The sequence below is a fragment of the Micromys minutus genome (assembly GCF_963924665.1).
Source record: "Micromys minutus genome assembly, chromosome: 1".
Taxonomy (NCBI): Eukaryota; Metazoa; Chordata; class Mammalia; order Rodentia; family Muridae; genus Micromys; species Micromys minutus.
In genome coordinates, this window is record NC_137969.1 from 157,208,647 (window position 1) to 157,229,226 (window position 20,580).

General features: G+C 39.2%; 1 protein-coding gene across 1 annotated transcript in view; it reads right to left on the reverse strand.

Moving 5' to 3' along the window:
* RAB10 (RAB10, member RAS oncogene family) overlaps window positions 1-20,580 on the reverse strand; it is a 46,785-nt gene that overhangs the window by 5,408 nt on the left and 20,797 nt on the right. The window contains exons 2-4 of the mRNA XM_080928609.1: window positions 8,862-8,922; window positions 2,063-2,201; window positions 342-431 (exon numbers count right to left, since the gene is read on the reverse strand). Coding sequence (XP_080784735.1) covers window positions 342-431; window positions 2,063-2,201; window positions 8,862-8,922 — 290 coding nt within the window. The remainder of the gene's footprint in view (window positions 1-341; window positions 432-2,062; window positions 2,202-8,861; window positions 8,923-20,580) is intronic.

Here is a 20,580-nt window from a genome sequence, read left to right on the forward strand (position 1 = left end):
TCAGATATTTTGTCCTTACATTAAAAGTTCAGCATGAATATACCTAATTTCTGCTTGCCACAGTATTTTAATATCTACAAATTTCAGAATCTTAATAACTGACACATTAAAGTCCTAAGATTAAAACAACAACAATCGCTGACACATTTCCCTTACACAGCTTACATAAAGCTAGCAAATACCAGGCACAGATGTGGCCTCCTTCCCCATGCTGGTGGCACAGTGGAAAAGTCTCCCAGGGTAGGCTGTGGTTCCATAAACACCTTTCTAAGACCTGGCATGGCTGCTCAGTGTGGCAGCACTGAGGTCCCAGTCACGGAGCTGTGTCTGCTCACGCATACCTGCTCTCCTTTGCCTTTCGGTACAACCCTCTTGTCGTCCATGTCACACTTGTTCCCTAGTAACATCCTTTCCACATCTTCATTGGCGTGCTGAAACAGGAAAAGTATTACTGTTGTACACAGACACGAATGACTACTTAATACTTTCTAACTACGACTGTATGTTTCCTCAATTCACGTATTTTCCTATGTAGCTGTGCATGTGGTGTATGTGTTAAGTGCAGGGACTGGTTTTCCAGAGAACACAAGTTCAGTTCTCAGCACCCATACCAGGTCAAAAACAACCACATATAACTCTTGCTTCAGGGTTATCTGATCCTCTCTTCTGACATTAGGGGGTACCCCCACAGGTTTAGTATTTGTTCATATAGGCACACTCATATAAGTAAAAGTCTTTTTAAAAAGAATTTGGGGACAAGTCAGTGTGAAACAGAGCTGAAGTTTATTAAAAGATATTAACATAAATTTAAGCACAGAAGTTAATAGAAATGAGGCGCCCGGAGAGAGGACTGTGCACAGCTAATTGTTAGCATGATTTCAAGAGTCACATTTAAGCATCTTAGCATAGACATATGATTTGTGGCTTTTTTTTTTTTTAAAGACAAGTTCTCACTATATAGCTTTGGTGGCCTTGAACTCAGAGAGACCTGCCTGCTTCTGCCTCCCAGGTGCTGGGGTTAAAGCCATGCATCACCATGCCTGGGATTTTTGGATGACTTTTAAATTACTTAAGGAACTTTCTACCTGTTTCTGCCCTCTTTTTCTGTGACATCACAGGGTGCTTTCTGAAGCACATCAGATAGGATTACAGACTTGTAAAGTGAAACGACATATCACAAGCACTGCAGAGAGCTAAGGCACACTTTCATTATAAATGAAGTTTAAGTAATGAAATGTCCTGAAAGTTACAACCTAGTATCTGGGAAAGGAGGAAAGCCATACATGAAGATCATCATATATGCCAAGACTTTAAGCATGGGTCACTATTTCTTAAATTATTATTGGAAATGTCTTTATACAGAAGAAACACTCTCTTCGTAGGCAAATCACACAGTAAACTTTACTAACTGCACTGGTATTCTCGACTCTTGAACCTGGCAGAACTTCAACCAGACTCTGGGATACAGAGCAGATTTCTCAATGATCATTTTTCATTCCTGCTTTACAAGTATGTTACCAACAGTGATAAGGACTGGGGTGACTGCTTGCCCCATGTACAGGAAACTCTGGGCTTAATCCCTAGCAGCACATAAACTGGAAGGGCAAAGGATTAGAGGTCATCCTAAGCAAGTTCAAGGCCAGCTTGAAATATATGAGACCTCTCAAAAGTCATTGACAAGGCCACCCATAAAATAGACAATACTATTCATCATTCAGAAGATACATAGCTCCAAGGCAATGAAATGACTCTGTGTCAAGATGCTTGCTATGTCAGCCTGGGAACCATGAACTGGAGTCCTAAAAGTCATATAAAGGTGTAAAGAGACAACAGCCTCTAGGAGGTTGTCTTCTGACCACTACATGTATGCCCGACAGGCAGTGTCTTAATATCTAAATATTTCAATGATTTTCCATAACTACTAATTAAAAATCTTTTTAATTACTCAATAAAATTCACTGAGATTTAATGTAGAGAAAAGCATCATGAAAACCACTGGTAATTTTTATAATAAACTGCTCAGATGTTTGGGGAGGAAGAGCACACGCTCCTGCTGTCTTACCTCATCTATGTTTCTAAGCCACTTGCTGATGTTCTCAAAACTTTTCCCATTGGTGATGTCATACACTAGCATGATGCCCATGGCCCCTCTGTAGTAGGAGGTTGTGATGGTATGGAATCGCTCCTGGCCTGCTGTGTCCCTGAAATAAATAATTGTATTAAGCACTTTAATATCATAACACTTCAATTAAAGAACAAGATAGACTAGTAGTAAAAATATAGTTTAAAATTCACTATTTACCACAAAGGAAAAACAGAACAAACACTCACTTAACTCTTATCTGAGACAGGCTGAACTCAAACTTTAAGAAAGCTTGAACTTATATCTCTTGCATCATCCTTCAAAGTAATAACATCACAGGAGCCAAAAAGGAAATTATAAGCTCCACAGTTCACAGTTGGAGGAAATTAATGACCTACTCATACTGAGCTGAAAGGAAAAATGGTAAAAATTGACAAAGAATATTTTGAAATTATTTAGTAAATATTCATAAGCCATATAAAAATTCCTGGATACATTTTATTCACATTTTTAATTCCATAAAGTAACACAAAAGCACTTTTAAAAAGCACTGTGCTATGCCCTCACCTCCCCATACTTCCACCTCCTGTTTTTAATTTTTAAAAAAAGTATTTTTATTTTTCTGTATGTGAGTGTTTTGCCTACAAGCATGTCTATGTGCCACTCCTGTGCCTTGTGCCCAGGGAAGCTAGAAGAGGGCGCCAGATCCCCCTTGTACTCAAGTTATAAACAGTTGTGAGCTGCCATGAGGGTGTTATGAATTGACCTTGGGTCCTCTAGAAGCCAGTGCTCTTAATCCAATCACTAAGCCATCTCTCCAGTCCCCTCCCTCACCTCTCTTTGTATCTTTATTTTTACTTTAATGTGTAGTTTGTATGCACCATGTGACTGACTGGTGCCCTTCAGAAACAAGAGGGCATCAGATCCAGTGCCGGTCTTTTTTTGTAAAAGCAATTTGAAAAATTATTTATTTGTTTAGCTTTTGGGGGGGCAGAGGCAGGTTCATCTTATAGTCCTGGCTGCCCTGGAAACACTGTATAAGCCAGACTGGCCTTGAATTCACAGAGAACCACCTGCCTCTGCCTCTTAAGTCCTGGGACGAAAGTTATGTACTCTTACAATCTTACAAGGTAGAGCTCTTGCCTCCCCTCCATTCTCTTTTAAGTCTTGTCTTTTGAGACAAGACTTAACTACTTAGTCTTGGCTGGCTTGGACTAGACCAGGATGACCTTAAACTCAAAGATTCTCCTGTCTCAGCCTTCCAATTACTGGAATTAAAGGTGTGCACCACCAAGCCTAGCCCATAAAAGTAATCCAAACATATCAATTGTAGTGTAAAACCAATTGCAAAACCAAAGCCTGACATTAGTGTTATGTTGGGGGATGGTGTTAGGCACTGTGTAGTCAAATGCTGATTTCTGTGCACAGAGATCTGATTGCATTGCCAAGCATCTCCTGTCTCAATGTTGTGTAAAAATTGTTTTCCATCCATCACCTCTGATTGCTTAATAAAGTGCTAATTAGCCAATAGCTGGACAGAGGAAAAAGACCAAAGAGAGGATTGGCTTCCTCTTTATCACACTGTCTTGGTTTACTGCTGCTAAATAAAATGCTTTTAAATCATGTGGCTAATTCTTCTTAGTGTACTTTGTTAAAATTGCTAACTATATTGGTCAACATAATTTTAGAAGAAGCTTTTGTCTGAAAGATTTTGTTTATTTAATGTATGTGAGTACACTGTCTTCAGACACACCAGAAGAGGGCATCGGATTCCATTACAGATGACTGTGAGCCACCATGTGGTTGCTGGGGAATTGAACTCAGGACCTCTAGAAGAGTCAGTATTCTTAATCAATGAAGCATTTCATCAGCCCCCTTTTGTCTATTTAAAACAAAAACACCTCCTAGCAAACATTTTTTTTAACAGTGTTAAAAACTGAATTCATGGCTTTAAGTATGCCTAACAAGACATCTACCACTGAGATATATCCTACTCACTCCTCCCCTCAGCAAAGACCACAAAGACCATCTATAGTCAATGTTTCTTCATAGATCTTTGTCAATTAACTTAGAGGGGTAAGCAGGGGTGTTTGCTGGGGGTTGACCTAAGCAGGATCATTTGGCATGATCCCACTCGGCTAAGCACATTTTCTAAGCACTGAGCTATATTCCATGCCCCCTCAGCAATTCTAGTCATATTCCTTTTATTAAATCCAGAAAGACTGTTTTCAAAAGACCGCCAATAACTTTGCCTTCAATTCAGCAGCCATTCTTTTCTCTTTTATCTTAATCACTAAGTAGGATCACAAACAGTTGACCATGTCATCTAGAATTATAGAGAATTGGTTATGTATCTTAGGCTAACCTCACAATCCTCCTTCTTCAGCTTCACACATGTTGCAATTACAGGCATACCCCCACCATCCAACTAAAAATGATCTTCAAGTGTTGTCCAAGAAGGTGAGAAGAGGGCAGATCCTTTGGAGGTGGAGTTATAGACAACTACTTGTAAGCTGCCTGATGTAGGTGCTGAGAACTGAACTTAAGGCCTTTGAAAGAGCATGAACCACTCTTACCTGCTGAGCTATTTCTCCAGTCCCGTGTTTGCTGTTTGGAGCACAGGCCAGACTCACTTAAAAGGTCTGAGTTATTCTACACTGCTACCAGTAACAGATGAGAGTTACACATGTTGGTAGGTCCTTACAACATGTGTTGCTGGTTTTTGGATTATAGCTATCATAGAGGAGTTGAGTGGTTTGGTTTATGTTTCATTTCTACTTGATAACATGTTAAGTATTTATTGACCATGTAATATATTTTTGTAAAAGTGCATTAATATCTTTTGCTTATTCTTAAAATATATTGATGTATTTCATGGATATGGGCACTTTGCATGCACACCATATTAGAAGAGGACACTGGGAGGATTCATAGCACTGACTGGCTACAGAACTCATGGAGGCGATGCCAGGACCAAGGATATCAAGACCCTGGAGGAGAAAGACGCCTGAAGATTTCTTCGGGTATCTTCAAGAGTGAGGGGTTCTTGTTTTTTTTTTCTTTTTCCATTTTCATGTGTCTGTGTTATGCATGTATGTGTATGGATCAGGATCAGAGCTTGATTGCTCTTCCATATTGATATAGTCTCCTAACCAACCTTAGAGTGTGCTCATATGGCTAGACTCAACAGCCAGTTTGCTTTGAGGAACTCTCCTCCACCATTCCAGACTGGAATTACAGGCCAATAGTGCCACCCTCCCAGTATTTATGTGGTTCTAGGGATCTTAACTCTGGTCCTCCTATTTGTACAGCACAATCTTAACCACTGAGCCAGCTCCTCAGCCACTAAGTGTGCCAGTGCAGGAGCAGACCCATAATGGCAAGCACACCAGGGTCAAGGCTGCCTCTACTCCCAAAATGCACTGCAACAATTACGCTGGTCAGGGTGTTGAGGGCTCCATTAGCCACTGTCAACTACAGAGTTATTTTGCTGGCCAACATGCCCAATTATCTTGAGAACCCTACAGTCTTTCTTTTGCAGAGTTTGGTTACTGTGACTGCACTGGTAACCTCGATCTCTACCCAGAGGTAATGGTCTCACCTCAGCACCAGCTCTCTTCTATCAAGGCAATTAGACATGCTTTGAAGCACTTTATAACTAAACACAGTGTGATGGTTTGCATATGCTTGGCCCAGGGAGTGGCACTATTAGAAGGTGTGGCCTTGTTAAAGGAAATGTGTTACTCTGGGCGTGGGCTTGGAGACACTCCTCCAAGCTGCCTGCGGATGCTCAGTCTGTTCCTGGTTTCCTTAGAACTCTTAGCTCCTCCTGTACCAAGCCTGCCTGAATGCTGCCATGCTCTCATCTTGATGAAAATGGACTGAACACCTGAACCTATAAGCCAGCCCCAATTAAATGTTGTCTTTATAAAACTTGCATTGGTCATGGTGTCTGTTCACAGCAATAAAACCCTAACTAAGACACAAAGGAAATTAACAGGAGATAAACAGGAAATTGGAAACAAGAAAAAAAGATTATTATTCAACTCTTTTGCCTTGATTCATTTGTAGAATTAAACCTTGACAGCCAAGGCAAGAAGGTAGAGAAAATATTAGGCAACTCAGAACAAATTACTTTTCCCCTTAGAAGTTAAAAGGAGAGGATACTTGAGTAATTAATTTTCCTAAGACTCTTATGGTGATAGTATAAAAAATATTAAGAAAATAGAGATAGGGGACTAGGAGAAGGTGGGTAGTGATCAGAGTGTAAAATGAATGAATCAATGAAAAAAGAATGGAGATAAAAAATGTGACTGCAAACATCATATGTATTACAGTTTCTTTTTTTGGTTTTTTAAGATAATGCCTCCCCATTTATCCCTGCTTGTCTGCAAACTCCCACCCTCTTCCCTTCCTAGAACAGTTCCCTATATACTGATGCATTTTCCTTACTCTCTGAGGCCTTCTATCACCCCATTATTTTAAATTGTCCCTTCTTGTCTTGACCCTCAGCACCACAAAACTAAAGCCAAAAGTGCCAAAGGCCTTCCTCAAAATAGTAGGAACACAGGCTAGTTGGGTTGCTTTCAAGGGCCTTTTCTGAGATGGTATAAACTGACCACTAAGTCTACTCCTTTCACGTCTCCTTGGGAAAGTGGTGTCAGGACTCAGGTTAGTCTTACTTACTATATAAGGTATAGTACTTACTATAGTGTACGTACCCTAAGAAACTTGACTCCACTATGCATACGCTTCCTGCCCCCCCCATTCATTCACAATTAGCAAATTATACACTTTCCGGTGTTAAATATTAAATTGTCTACTAAAACGAACACAACACACTTAGATAAATCTATATCATGGTGCCTACAGGCTTATATTATAATGTTGGTTAGCTATTAAATATCAACATTAAAATATTAATGCCTCCCCCCAAAGGGTAATCATCATTTTGTGCTCATAGAAATTTGTTTTAATCAACTATTCTCTGTTACTTGATTTGTTAAAAACTTGTTTTCTTATTTTGTGGGGAGGCACATATATGCCAAGACACATACATGGAGATCAGAGGATAACCTCTGGGGAGCCTGGTACTGCCTTTCACCATGTGGGTTCTGAGGGTCAAATTCAGGTTGTCAGGTTTGGTGGCAGTCACCTTTTCCTACTGAGCCATCTAACTAGGTCTGGTTTTAAAAATCTGTCTTCATTTTTCAGAACGATAACACCGATTTATAGCTTCTCATTTCTGTTAAAATAACCCAGGTAAAGTTTTTTTTAAGTTTTCTGCATCCCATTTTAATTTGCATACTTCATAATTTATATTTTTGTTTTTGCTTTGCTTTGTTTCTGAGACAGGGTTCTTTCTCTGTGCAGCCGTAGCTGTCCTGGAATTCTGTAGTTCAGGCTGACCTCAAACTCACAGAGATCCACCTGCCTCTACCTCCTGAGTGCTGGGATTAAGGGCATGCACCAACAAGCCTGGCTTATATTTGTACTTCTCAATATAACCGTACCTTACCAAAATGACCTGGGCTCCCTTGTTTGTTTGTTTTTTTAAATATGGTAGAATGTAGCCGGGCTTTCCTAGAATCTGGTATGTAGCCTTGAGTTCCTGATCATCCTGTCTTCACTTCCCACAAACTGAGATTACAAGGCAATGAGCAACCTATTTATGATGATGGTGGTGTGTGTGTGTGTGTGTGTGTGTGTGTGTGTGTGTTTATGTGCACAAACATGTAGGTGCCTGCAGTTCTAGAGCTAGAGTTACAGGTGGCTGTGAGCTGTCTGATGTAGGTGCTGGGAATTAACTTTAGTCCTCTATGGGAGAAGGTTTTGCTTTTAAGCATTGCACCGCCTTTCTGACAACTTCAAACCAAGAGAAAAGGATTCTTACCTCACTACCTCTAAGGGTTACCCTTCGCTAAGGGATAAAAATGCCTATTGTTAGTGATAACACTTTTAGAATGTCTCTCATACACACAGTCCAAGTCTAATCCAGTGCTCTAGATTCAACCCAGAAAAAAAATTGGTATTAAGTATCTGAAAAACAATTAAACACTGCACACTTTATAATCCCCCCTTTTAAACCATAACATACACTTCTAAGCCTATTTTCACAAAAACATGTCAATTTTCCTCTGCTATTAGAATTATTTTTGTAAAAGCACTTGTTACTCTTTTTTTTTTTTAAGATTTATTTATTTATTTACTTATTATATGTAAGTACACTGTAGCTGTCTTCAGACACACCAGAAGAGGGCATCAGACCTCATTACAGATGGTTGTGAGCCACCATGTGGTTGCTGGGACTTGAACTTAGGACCTCTGGAGGATCAGTCAGTGCTCTTAACTGTTGAGCCACCTCTCCAGCCCTAGAATTATTTTTTAACTAGTCTAATTAATATAATTGGTTGCTAAAACAACAAGGCAAAAGCAGTATTTACCTTGCATAAAATAAAGCATGTACAGCCGAGAGAATGATGTAAGGTACTGTTGTCAATGACACACTATAGAAGGAGAGGTACACTCCAAGGAGTCAAAGCAGTGTCTCTCCCTTCAGTGGCTGTGGAGGGAGAAGCCATGTGCTTTGGAAACTACTGAGACGGTTATTTTTAGTTCAGGCACAAACATGGACTGTGAAGTCAATGGCAATGCTTTTCACTTCCGGAAAGGTCACAGGTTGCTTGTTCAGGAAGGGCAGTCTAGAAAACACTGAACAAATGGCAAAGGAGAGTCTTACTGTAAACAGCTAGCACCAACACATGAAAAGTAAACTCACCATATCTGTAGCTTGATCTTCTTTCCTTGTAGTTCCACTGTTTTGATCTTAAAGTCTATTCCTGCAACACAGGGAAGGTAAACTATAATTGCTGCTTTACCTGGCAACAACCAATTTTTCAAATGTCAAAATACTTAAAATTTAAATACTTAATATTTTAGTTGGAGATCTTAATGCCTATTCCTTTTTAAAAATTACTTTTCAAATGTAGACAGAAAACCCCCTACTTGCCCCACCCCACAACCTTTTTAAGACAAAGTTTAACTTTGTAGTCTTAACTGGTCTGGAACTTGATATGTTTAGACCAGGCTAACCTCCAACTGGTGAAGATCTACTTGCCTTTGCCTTCCCAATGCTGGGTGGGACTCTATGCCCTCTCTTATAATACAGAATAAACATGTACCACAATGCATTCTGATCCCACAAATTAAATCAAGTCAGCAACAAAACACTATCTAGGAAAATTGCAAAACATTCTGAAATTAATGAGTCACAGAAGACATAACAAAAATTATGGGGACAATCAAACTAAAATAAAAGTATGGGAGACACAGGCTAGTAAGATAGCCCAGTCAGTCAAGTGGGGGTTGTATAAGCACTCTCATCTCTGAACTTGCTGGCCAGCAAATCTAGCCTTTCAGCATACTCCAGGTTCAGTGAGATGGCTCATCCAGCAACAATACTTTCTGCCAAGCCTGACATCCTAAGCTCCATCCCTAGGGTCCAGACAGTGGAAGGAGAAAACCACATGCCACAAATAGTCCTCTGACCCCCACATGCATGTCCCTTCCTCAAATAAGCATGTAAATAAATAAGCATATTTAAAACAAAATCCCAAAACATAAGGTAGACAGCAATTGAGAAACACTAGCTATAACCTCTTGCCTGCATACATGCATGTATACCAGAGTATACACACAACTTCTCTGTAAGAATATGGCACTTCAGGCCTGGTGGTAGTGTAACAGGATTTTGATCCCAGTACTCAGGAGGCAGAGGCAGGTGAATCCTTGTGAGTTCAAGACCACCCTGGTGTATGGAGCAAGAATATAGTACTAAGGCCTCTTCTTAATTTCAGGTTTGTTTCTCAGCAAGCTTCAATTTATCTGTCTTCAAGCCCCTAACTACATTCACTCCTATCAAGCACAACTCCTCAACTGACAGTAAGCAATTAACAATGAAAACTGTTGAGTTTTGTTTTCTGGGTAACCCCAAAGGTTACCCAGAGACTGATATCAATCAGAATCTCTTTCTGTCTTTTTTCATCTTTAAGTAGCCCAGAATAGCTATGAATTCTTGGATTCTGCCTCAGCCTCCAAGTGCTGGGCTTAAAGCCACGTGCCACCATGTTAACACCATTTTAATAAACTGGTCTTTCAGCAAAACATGCTGGCATCCACAGACCATAATGTTCCTCTTTTTAAAATCGTGAATTTCTTCACCCTCTGACTTCAAACTTGTCAAATTATTATCCAATTTTTCTAGGTTTCCCTGACTCACCATATCTAATGAAAAGGAAAAAAAAAAAAAACATTTATCAGCATTACCTTTATTGCTACAGCCTATATTTTTGTTTCCTTGGGAATAACTGTCCTAACATGACCTAGTAGACTGAGTGAGACCAACAATTCTAGCTAGGCATATAGTTTACTAGTCTTAATAACCCTGACAACCAATACTATTTTAGTAAATATGACCGAAGAAAATAAATTTGAGACAATCTCAAAGCTCTAAACCCCTTGGGATTAAAAACACTGAATACTAGAAAATGTTTATTTTCAATGATCTGCTTAGTTGGTCAAGACAGAAGGCTCCCCCTAGGAGCTAGAGAGATGGCTCAGCCAAAAGATGCTCCTCCAAAAGACCCAGTTCAATTCCAAGCACCCATATGATGGCTCACAACTGTCTATCTCTAGTTTCAGAGTATCCAATACTCTCTTCTGGCCTCTTCAGGCACTGCACATATATGGTGCACAGACATACATGCAGATAAAACACCCACACTCATAAATAAAAATCAATAAAATTTATAAGTTAAAAAGAAACATCATCCTGAACCCCTTGAATGCTTTCAGGACTACACTTGGTCAACATTCTTCACAAGCTCTTTAGAGAAAGCAAAGAAATTTGCCTTTAAACTCAAAGATCATCAGGTACAGCATAAAGTATCAAGACACATCCATTACAGAAAAATTTAAGAACATCAGAGGGGAGTTTATCAATGTTTGCAGAGAAACAAGTCACAATAAAGGGCAATTCTAACATCTCAAAAGCAACAGTAGGACCCAAAAGATAAAAGGACTCAGGAGCTTGACAGGAGGCATAGTTAGTAAACAGCTTGCTATGTTGTCCTAGTTTTATTTCTGCTGCTGAAACAAATGCCTGGAAAACAACAACAAGAACAAAAACAAACAAAGAGAAGGTTTGCTGTACCTCACAATCTCATCTACTCAACCATATACTAGAAATCCCCAGTGGCAGGAGCTTAAAGCAGCTGTCATGTCACATCAATAGTCCAAAGCAGAGAGAAATGGATGCACACCCACCCCACCCCCACCACTTATTCGCTGTGGGTAGCTCCATTTGTCTAGTTGCACACACTTCAGAATCCTCTACCTAGAGAATGGTGCCTTCCTACAGTGGTAAGCATAGGAAATTAAGCAGAAAAGCTTAGGATAAAATTTAGGGATCAAGAAAACAGAATTGGCTGAGCAGTTAAGAGCACCTGCTCTTGCAGAAGACCAGGGTTTGATTTATAACAACCCAAACAGCAGCTCACAACAGTCTGTTAAGTCCAGTTCCAGAGGACCCAATGCCCTCTTTTGACCTCTGTAACCACTTGACACATGAGTGGCGACATACACACAAGCAGGCAAAACACCCATGTATATAAAATATTTTTTTTTAATTTAGGGACCAGAGGAAAATAATTAACTAGCTCAGCTGCTTAGAGAAGACAGGAAGACATCAATCACCCTCTAAGATTCTGTCAATAGGAATGATCAGATCCTCCTGCAATCCTGTCATCTGCTGAAACAAATACAGGATTTGATCCACTCATCGATACCTGCGGAAAGGTTATGCATATATAAAAACACAAACAGAATTTCTACTTTTTGATGATTCCTGAAACTCAGTTTAAAACAGTGATTCGTTTACTACAATAAACATGTATCAGTATCAGCTGCTCAGAGAGAAACATCAGAAAACATACCTGAGCTGCACATGGTAGCACATGCCAATAACAGCACTGCTGGGGAGCAGGGGAGGCTCATTGTACACTCAGGGCAGTGTACATTGTGAGAATTTGCTTCACTTTGTTTTGTTTCATAAAGAACTAACCCTATTCACCTAAATGTCACGCAAGCACCATCCAGTGGCAAGAAGACTAACTGCAGCCTCCAGCCAGAGTGTTGTGTAATGGTCAATGTAGGCACACCCATGTAATAAACTCCAGAGCTAAAGTTACCAGTTTTCAGATTAACTGTCAACTTTTTAATCTGGTAAAATCAAGTGTCTCGAAGAGTAATTAAGAGTCTAATACAGAATATAGATATTTTTAAACATATCCTGGTCTAGCATTTAAGAAACTTAAGTTTTAGTCTCAGCTCTTTCAAGAACAGTGCATTAATAGTAATTTTAAATGTCATTTTATAATATAGACATTCTCTTTTTTAAGCCATATATACATGCAAACAAGTGTCTTGATACTATATTAAAGTGTAAGGGTCATTTCATAAAATAATAACAGATTAGTCAACATTTCAGTGTGCTGAGCACTGTCCCAAGAAGCTCTTTGCCTGACTTACCATTAAATAAATGCTCTGAACAACCCTCCTCTACCTCTCTATTTCCACACTATAAACAAGGAAATAAGGCGGGAGATATAGTTTCTTTACACTATGCTCACTGTACAGCCCTTGTTTCAATCCTACCACTTAAAAAAAGAATTAAAATAAAAACGAATGGCGTAGTAGCATTAATACTAACATGTACTACATTCTGTTTATTTATTATTTTTTGAGACAGGGTCTCACTCTGTAGCCCTGGCCACCCTAGAAATCACTATGTAGACTACACAGGCCTTAAACTCTCAGACATCCTCTGGCCGCTCTGTCTCCCTCAACTGGGATTAAAGGCATGTGCCACATGCCTGATATGCACTACATTCTTCATGCACACTTAATCATAAAAACACTAACAGTTTATTAATTTAGGAAATATTTATAGCCTAAAACTGAGCACTAGAGTTTCTTCCTTGGAAAGATACTAAACAACAAACATCAGGAATACAGCAAAGGGCCTGGAGGACTCGGGGCCAAGGCTTGGGAATGAAGAACTGGGTAGTGAGTATGGCCTGTTCTGTGGCTTTTTCATTCTGTTTACAATACCTAAAATTCTTTGAGATTTGTTCTTTGTACCTACATGTTCATTTATTCCTTCAAATGCTCGCCGATATGGACTAACGAATATTATATTCTATTGATTACAACCCAGTAGTACTCTCTTGTTTCAGTTGGCCATTAAATGCTCCTTCAGATTTGCTCCAATGCCCTTTCCTGTCTATCCATGTCTAAGTATGTCTTTGTTTTGGGCATCATATAATCTGGAATCATCACCACCTTTTATTTCTCTTGTCCTAACTCTAAAATCAAAAAGTTTTTAGAGAACCTGGTTCATATATATATATATTTTTAAAGATTCCCTCCTTCTCTGTAGGTATATGTATGTCAACATGTCTATTCTTTATTCCATATACTTGTAATATATAGCTCATACATCTTCAGTTCTAACCCAACCTCAGAATTCTAGCATTTTCTTATTTGTAAACCTTTTCAACATTAAAAAAAAAAAAAAAAAAAACCACCGAAAACATTTATTCTATGTTCAACCTCTGAGAAACTAGATTTACTAGTAGAATAAAGTGTGTATACAATTCTTTTAATCACTAGTCATATGTGTAGAGGGCTTGCCTAGCATGCCCAATGCCCCAGGCCCAATCTCCAGCACCACAAAATAACAAAATAACTACTGTGTCAATTAACTTGTCTGAGGTGAGAGGCCTAGGAAAATGGCAAAGCAAACTTCCTGATGTATCTGCTGTCAGAGATGAATGGCATGTCAGTCAGCAAACTGAGTGGAAAGAACCACCCCTCAGAGTCTGTGGCCCTGTCCAACAGGCTGTACCTACATAAAACAAAAGGTGGAGAGGGGAAGCTTGTCATACTGCTCAAGCTTGAGTCTTCTTACCCTGCCCAGACCTCAACTTCTTCTGTCTTTGTGGGTAAATCACACCAGTGACTTGGAGCACCCAGGCCTTCAGCCTCCAACTAGGGCTACATCATTGATCCCTTTTGCTCCAAAGCACCTAGCTTTCTGAGTCAAGTATGTACTGCTCTTCTCAGCTTCTCCAGACAGCAACTGTGATACTATGCAGCTTCTAGTATAAACTAATGTAACAACCCATTTTGTAATTATACATACATTTTATTGGTGCTGTTCAGAATCCTGTAACTGTTTTCTTATCCTTTATGTCATTTATTTGTGCTACAATTAAGATGATTTCTTAGGCTTATATTATTTTTGGTTAAAAAAAAAAACAGATGTTCTTATTTTATCCATCCCATCTAACCGTACTTTATTAAGTTTTGTTTTTGAGGAAGGATCCTGTTACCTAGCCCTGTCTGGTCTTAAACTTGAAATCCTACTACCTCAGTATCCTGGGTGCTGAGACTGTAGGTATCTATCACATGTGGCTTATACTATTCCTATGTATGAATGTTTTGCCTACCTATATGTATGAATACCATGTTTGTACCTAGTACCCACCAAGGTCAGAGAGAGTAATGGATGTCCTGGGTCCACCTTTTTTCTGGATCCCAATTACTGTATATTAGACTAGGCAATGCTGTCGACACATCACTGAGGCTCAATTGCCTGGTTTTTGTTTGTTGATATATGCTTCAGTATAAATAGTTTCTATTCTTTTTTCTTTTCTAGAATGTATAATATGCTAGCGATCCCTGACTGAATTTTTCATTTCAGATCCTGTATCTTTCAGTTCTTGAAGTTTCACTGGGTCTTTTTTTCCTACCCTTTTCAACAATGTTCTAATCAGGCTTTCCTTTAACTATTTCATGCAACTGTCTTCTAAACCCTTCATCTTTCTCATATCTGGATCTGTCAACTAATCTCTAATTAAAAGCTTTATTTTCCCATCTCTTTATCTACCTAGTAATATGGGATTGGAAAGTTATTTTACATACTTCATTGATGAATATGTAAACCTTTAACTTTAGAAAAGATCTCACAGTACAGGCTAGCTTTAAACTTACTATGCAGAATAGCCCAGGTCAGTCTTAATGCTCAGGATTTCTCCTGTCTCAGAGTTTCCTGTAGCCAAGGCTAGCACTGAACTCTCTCTACTAAAGCCAAGGCTGGCTTTGAATTTTTGATGTTTCTGCTCTTCCCCTCCCAAATACTGGAGTTGCATGTGTACTACCACACCTACCAACAATGATGTATGGACTGTTTCAAATTGTGGGGTTTGCCTTTATGGTAGATAATAGAAAATCGGCTTAATCTTCTTTGCTTGCCTTGTGACACTGAGAATAGAATCCAGTGCTTCCTGCAATGGTATGCAAGTACTTTAGCACTAAACTACCACACTAGCTTCATCTTTTGAAGGCTTATCAGGCCCTTTTCCTTTTCTCTACCCTTATCACCTTTAGGGGCTAAAGTGGTCTTTTCTCAGTTTACTTTATCCGTAGTGATAAGAATCTCCTTACCACATGACAAACTAGATGTCTCCCAACCTCTGAGTGCCAATAACTTCCACCAATTTCTTCACAGCTGTTACCTGCCCAGCCCGTGAGCCTCACCCAATGCCAGCCAAAGACAGAAAGGGAATCTTCCAAAGACTTCTCTATCTCGCTCTTTTAATCTTTTCTGCTAGTCAACCCTATGAATTCCTGCCTTCTATCCAGCTTGTACTTTGTTTTTTATTCACTTGGTCTGAGAAGGCTGCCTCTGTCTGCTTGAACTATGCACTGGAATCCAGTTTCAGACAGAAATCCGAGGAGATTACAGGCCTCAATTTATTTCTTCTTTTTCATGGGGGGCAGTTGTTTCACAAGCTTTATCCAGTTTCCTAGCTGTTTACAGTTAGAACGCTGGTCGTGTACTAGTTACTCTGTAGTGATCACAAATGGGAGCCCTCAAACTTCACTGCTTTTAAAAGTTAAGCAGTTGACTGAGAGCACTATCTACTTTTTCAGGAGAGAAGTTCAACTCCCAACACCTATAAGGCAACTCTCAACTGTAACAAGTTCCAGAAGATTCAACACCCTGTCTTCTGGCCTTTACAGACATTGTGTGCACATGGTGCATAGACATATATGCAGGAAAAACACTCATGCATATAAAGTAAAATGTTAAGATGAAGAAAAATTAAAGTTAAGCAATCATTGATCTTCTTTGTGGAACACTTTTATTGTGAAGCCAATGAATGTCATGCATCCCTTGTCCATACCCTGTGCCTAAAACTTCCCTAGATCCCGAATCTCCACTCCAGATCCCTTACCCCTAATAACCAGTATCTATCATTCTCTCAAGGTTTTAGACGTAATTTTTTATTTATTGACACTTATTCAGACTGAGATAAAAGTATTTAAGCCAAAGAATGGGTGTTTTGGTTGTTTTTTGATGAACGAAAACATCCTCTTATAATGATTATTACTGTCATTAAGAATTGACTACAAAGTTAAACAAGATATCTTTCTTGTACAAGTGGTAATATTTTCACATGTATGACTATTTTATCTTGAGAAAGAATCTCACAATAAAGCTCAAATTGGCCTCAAACATACTATATGCTGACTTTTTTAAAAATTGAGAAATATTACCTCCATCTTTTATTTATCATGATTTTTTTCTATTTGAATCTTCAATATTATTAGAATTTTTCTATGCATTTCTTCAATTTTTTCAGAAATATTTATTGGATATTCTCTATATTTAAATTTCAAATATTATTCCCCCTTAAACCCCACACTACCCCCTTCCCCCGTATACTGACATTTTCATATTCTAACTAAACAAACAAAACTCGAGTACTCTGGATTTTATACCTCAATTTTTTCTATTTAGCTTTCTTTTTCATATAGTTTTGCTTTATTTTTGCTGTTTTTGAGACAGGGTGTCTCTATGTAGTTCTGGCTGCACTGGAAGTCACTATGTTGACCAAAATGGCTTCAAACTTAAAAGAGATTCTCCTGTTGGAATTAAAGGTGTGTGCCAGCCACTACATGCCCTATTTGGGCTGGGAAGATGGTTTACTCCATTTGAAGACAGCATGAAAGCTGGAGTTTGTTTGGCTCTGCTCTGTTTTTTGAGACAAGGTCTCTTTACAGAGCCTTGCCTCCCTGATGGTATTAAAGGTGTGTACACCAACATGATCAGGAAGCTGTTTTGAGTAGATTTGCTTTTGGTGATTTGTTTTCCACATCATTACTTCTTACATGACTTTCTCATGTTATACCAGTCATTCCTGCAAGGTATATATAGACTAGGTTGTGAATAGGGGGCCAGTGACTATCTTGACCATCTACGTTCTCCTAAAAACATATAGAATATATACATGAGTAAAACTACTGTTAAGCCTTGTCATTAATTCTTTCCTTTATCTAACTAAATATTCCTGAAAGCACATTTCTCGTCTTTTGTAGGTTCTGAATTTCCATTTGTTTCCAATCCCAACTACACGATTTCATTAGAAATGAGCAGTTTAAAATTTTGAGTCCCCTGATTCACTTTCAATCTACCACTCACAATCCAAAGTCTCCAAGTGCACTGTTTCATTCAAATACTCCTTAGAACAGTCTTGTCTTTACTGCCATACCATCATCTCCTGACTATAACAGTCCCCAGCCTTCCTGATAGCCCTTTTGTCTCATGCTGCGCCCCCTCCCTGTTTGTCTGCACCCCTGGTCTTACAGTACTGTATACTGCTCCTTTTCAATGCTGTTCTTACTCTCAACTCTATCACATAAGGCTCAGATTCCACCGCCACTTTCATAGCTTTCTCTTTAACTACAGCATGGCCATACCAGTGAGAAGGCTCAACAGAAAGTGGTGCTCGACTCTCAAGCCTGGAAACCTGTTCGATCCTTGAACCCAAGCAAAAGTTATCCTCTGCCTTACATGTGTATGCTGTCATACAAGTGCCCCCACACACTGTCCAAATAAGAAATAAACTGAATATTTATTTATTTACTTATCATGAGAGTGCCCTATCTACATGTATACCTATATGCCTGAAAAGGACATCAGATCACAGTATAGATGGTTATGAGCCACCATGTGGTTGCTGGGGGTTGAACTCAGGCCTTCTGGAAAAGCAGACAGTGCTCTTAACTACTAAGTCATTTCACCAGCCCTGATGAGCTGAAATTTAAAAGTGCAGTATTACCTTCTCTTATAATCAGTTCCGTACTGTAGTCTTACTTCCTTCATACTGACTTATTGCCTGAAAAGTTCTAGCTCTTCCTACTAAATGAAATCTTAAGGTTACCAACATAATCTACCACCATTTTTAGCTTCATTCATAATACACTCTAGGGCTCTAATCTGTTCCTTCTCAATTTTCCTCTTCCCTGCTTTTGCCACAGTGAAATGCAGCAACCAAGCTGCAACAGAGCTGTGTTTCACTAGCTCCAGCTCCTTACTCACCACTGTTTACTCCTGCCAAGGAATAAATCACTCACCCAAATAGAATTACCCTTAGCAACAGAAACAGGAAGATGTGTGCTGACTTGATCAGAGGGGTAAAGTCAAAGATGTGAAAGTCAAAGGACCAGTTCCCATGCCTGCAAGATTTGCAAATCACTAGAGCAAAACTACCTTGTGGTGAAGACTCTAAGACATGGATTGGATGAGATCACTCAAGTGAATGGTTTACTTGAGCAGTCAGTTCTAAAACTGTTAAGACTACTTCCACCAATACTTAGGAGTAGAAGTCTTCCCTGAAGATGTCTACACAGCTATTTTAATAAGCTGATATAATTAGATGGTTTTGATAAACATAGTTCTATATGCTGTTTAAATAATGTATATAGATAGGTAAGTATATCTACACGTGGATATATGTGTGTATGAGTACAGGTGCGGGAGGCCAGAGGCATCAGATTGTCTAGAGTTAAAAGAGTTATTGAAAGTTGCAAGCACGAGTGCACGCGCGCACGCACGCACGCACACGACGTTAACAGCGATGGAGAAGGTGATGACCCACTTCACCTGTTCTTTTTTTTTTTTTTTAAGATTTATTCATTTATAATATATAAATACACTGTAGCTATCTTCAGACACACCAGAAGAGGGCATCAGATCCCATTACAGATAATTATGAGCCACCATGTGGTTGCTGGGAATTGAACTCAGGACCTCTGGAAGAGGAGTCAGTGCTCTTAACCACTGAGCCATCTCTCCAGCCCCCACTTTACTTGTTATGCATATGAAGCTCTTAGTTTCATATTCTGATTTTCATCTATAGTACCAGCTCTGAAAGCCCGGTTCTAGATATATATGCTAATTTAACATCCTAGCAGGAAATGAAAGAAAAAAAAGCAAGCCATCTGATTCTACTAGTAGATATATCAGACTTCATTGCTCAGCCCCTACTCACAGGCAACAACAGTGGGCAGCTGAGCACAAGGCATGAGTTTGTCAGCCAGAACAATAAGAACAGGTTTTTTTCTGTTTTAAGATGAAGTTGTCTTGACCTCACAAGCTCAAGTGATCCTCCCACTTCAGTCTACAGGTATGTACCTCCATGCCTAGCTGAAGAGTTGTTAAGCAACAGAAAGGAACCCTCTAACAGCTCAAAAGAAGCACATGCTTAGAGCTGCAGCTCAAAGAAGGGGGCTCCTGGATCACTGGATAAAACCCCCCTTCTCCCATTCCTTCTTCCAACCCATGCCTTCCACCACCTTTGAGACAATTCCACTATTCCTCTTTTCTTTTGAGCTTTTTGAGTCAGGGTCAAAATTTGTCCAGTCTGGCTAGTCTGGGACCCGCTGTATACACCGAACCTACATCAATCATTACACTTTCACGTCCAACATGCTTGGTTACTGCCCAACATTCTCCTTTCCCTTTAAAATAAGCAACTATACTCCTAAATTAAACTTAGAGTGGTGTTTGTTTTCTGATGGGACACAGACACCACAGCAATCTGTCTGTCAGCACATCTCATGACCTAGACATGTACACTGAACTTTTTTTTTTAAGGCACATAAACTGTTTATCATTTTTGTTCTATTCTTTTTGCCCCCAAATTACTGAGGACTCCATTAAGCTTTTGGTCACACAGTTTATGTCAATTTGTATTCACCAAACTAGAAACGAAAACCAAGACAATTTTAAGCACATGACTAGCATGTTTGAAAATAACATACTGCATAATAACATAAATAACATTTTTATTAAAAAATAACATTATCCAGGGCTGGAGAAATGGCTCAGTGATTAAGGGCACTGAATGCTCTTCCAGAGGACACAGGTTCAATTCCCAACACCCACCTGGCAGCTCACAATTGTCTGGGACTGTGGTGTCATGGACCCATCACCTTCTCACCTCCAAAGATTCTTCATGAACATACTATAGACATACATGCAGGCAAATTTAATAAAATTAAATAAAGACATCATCCAAAACAAAAGT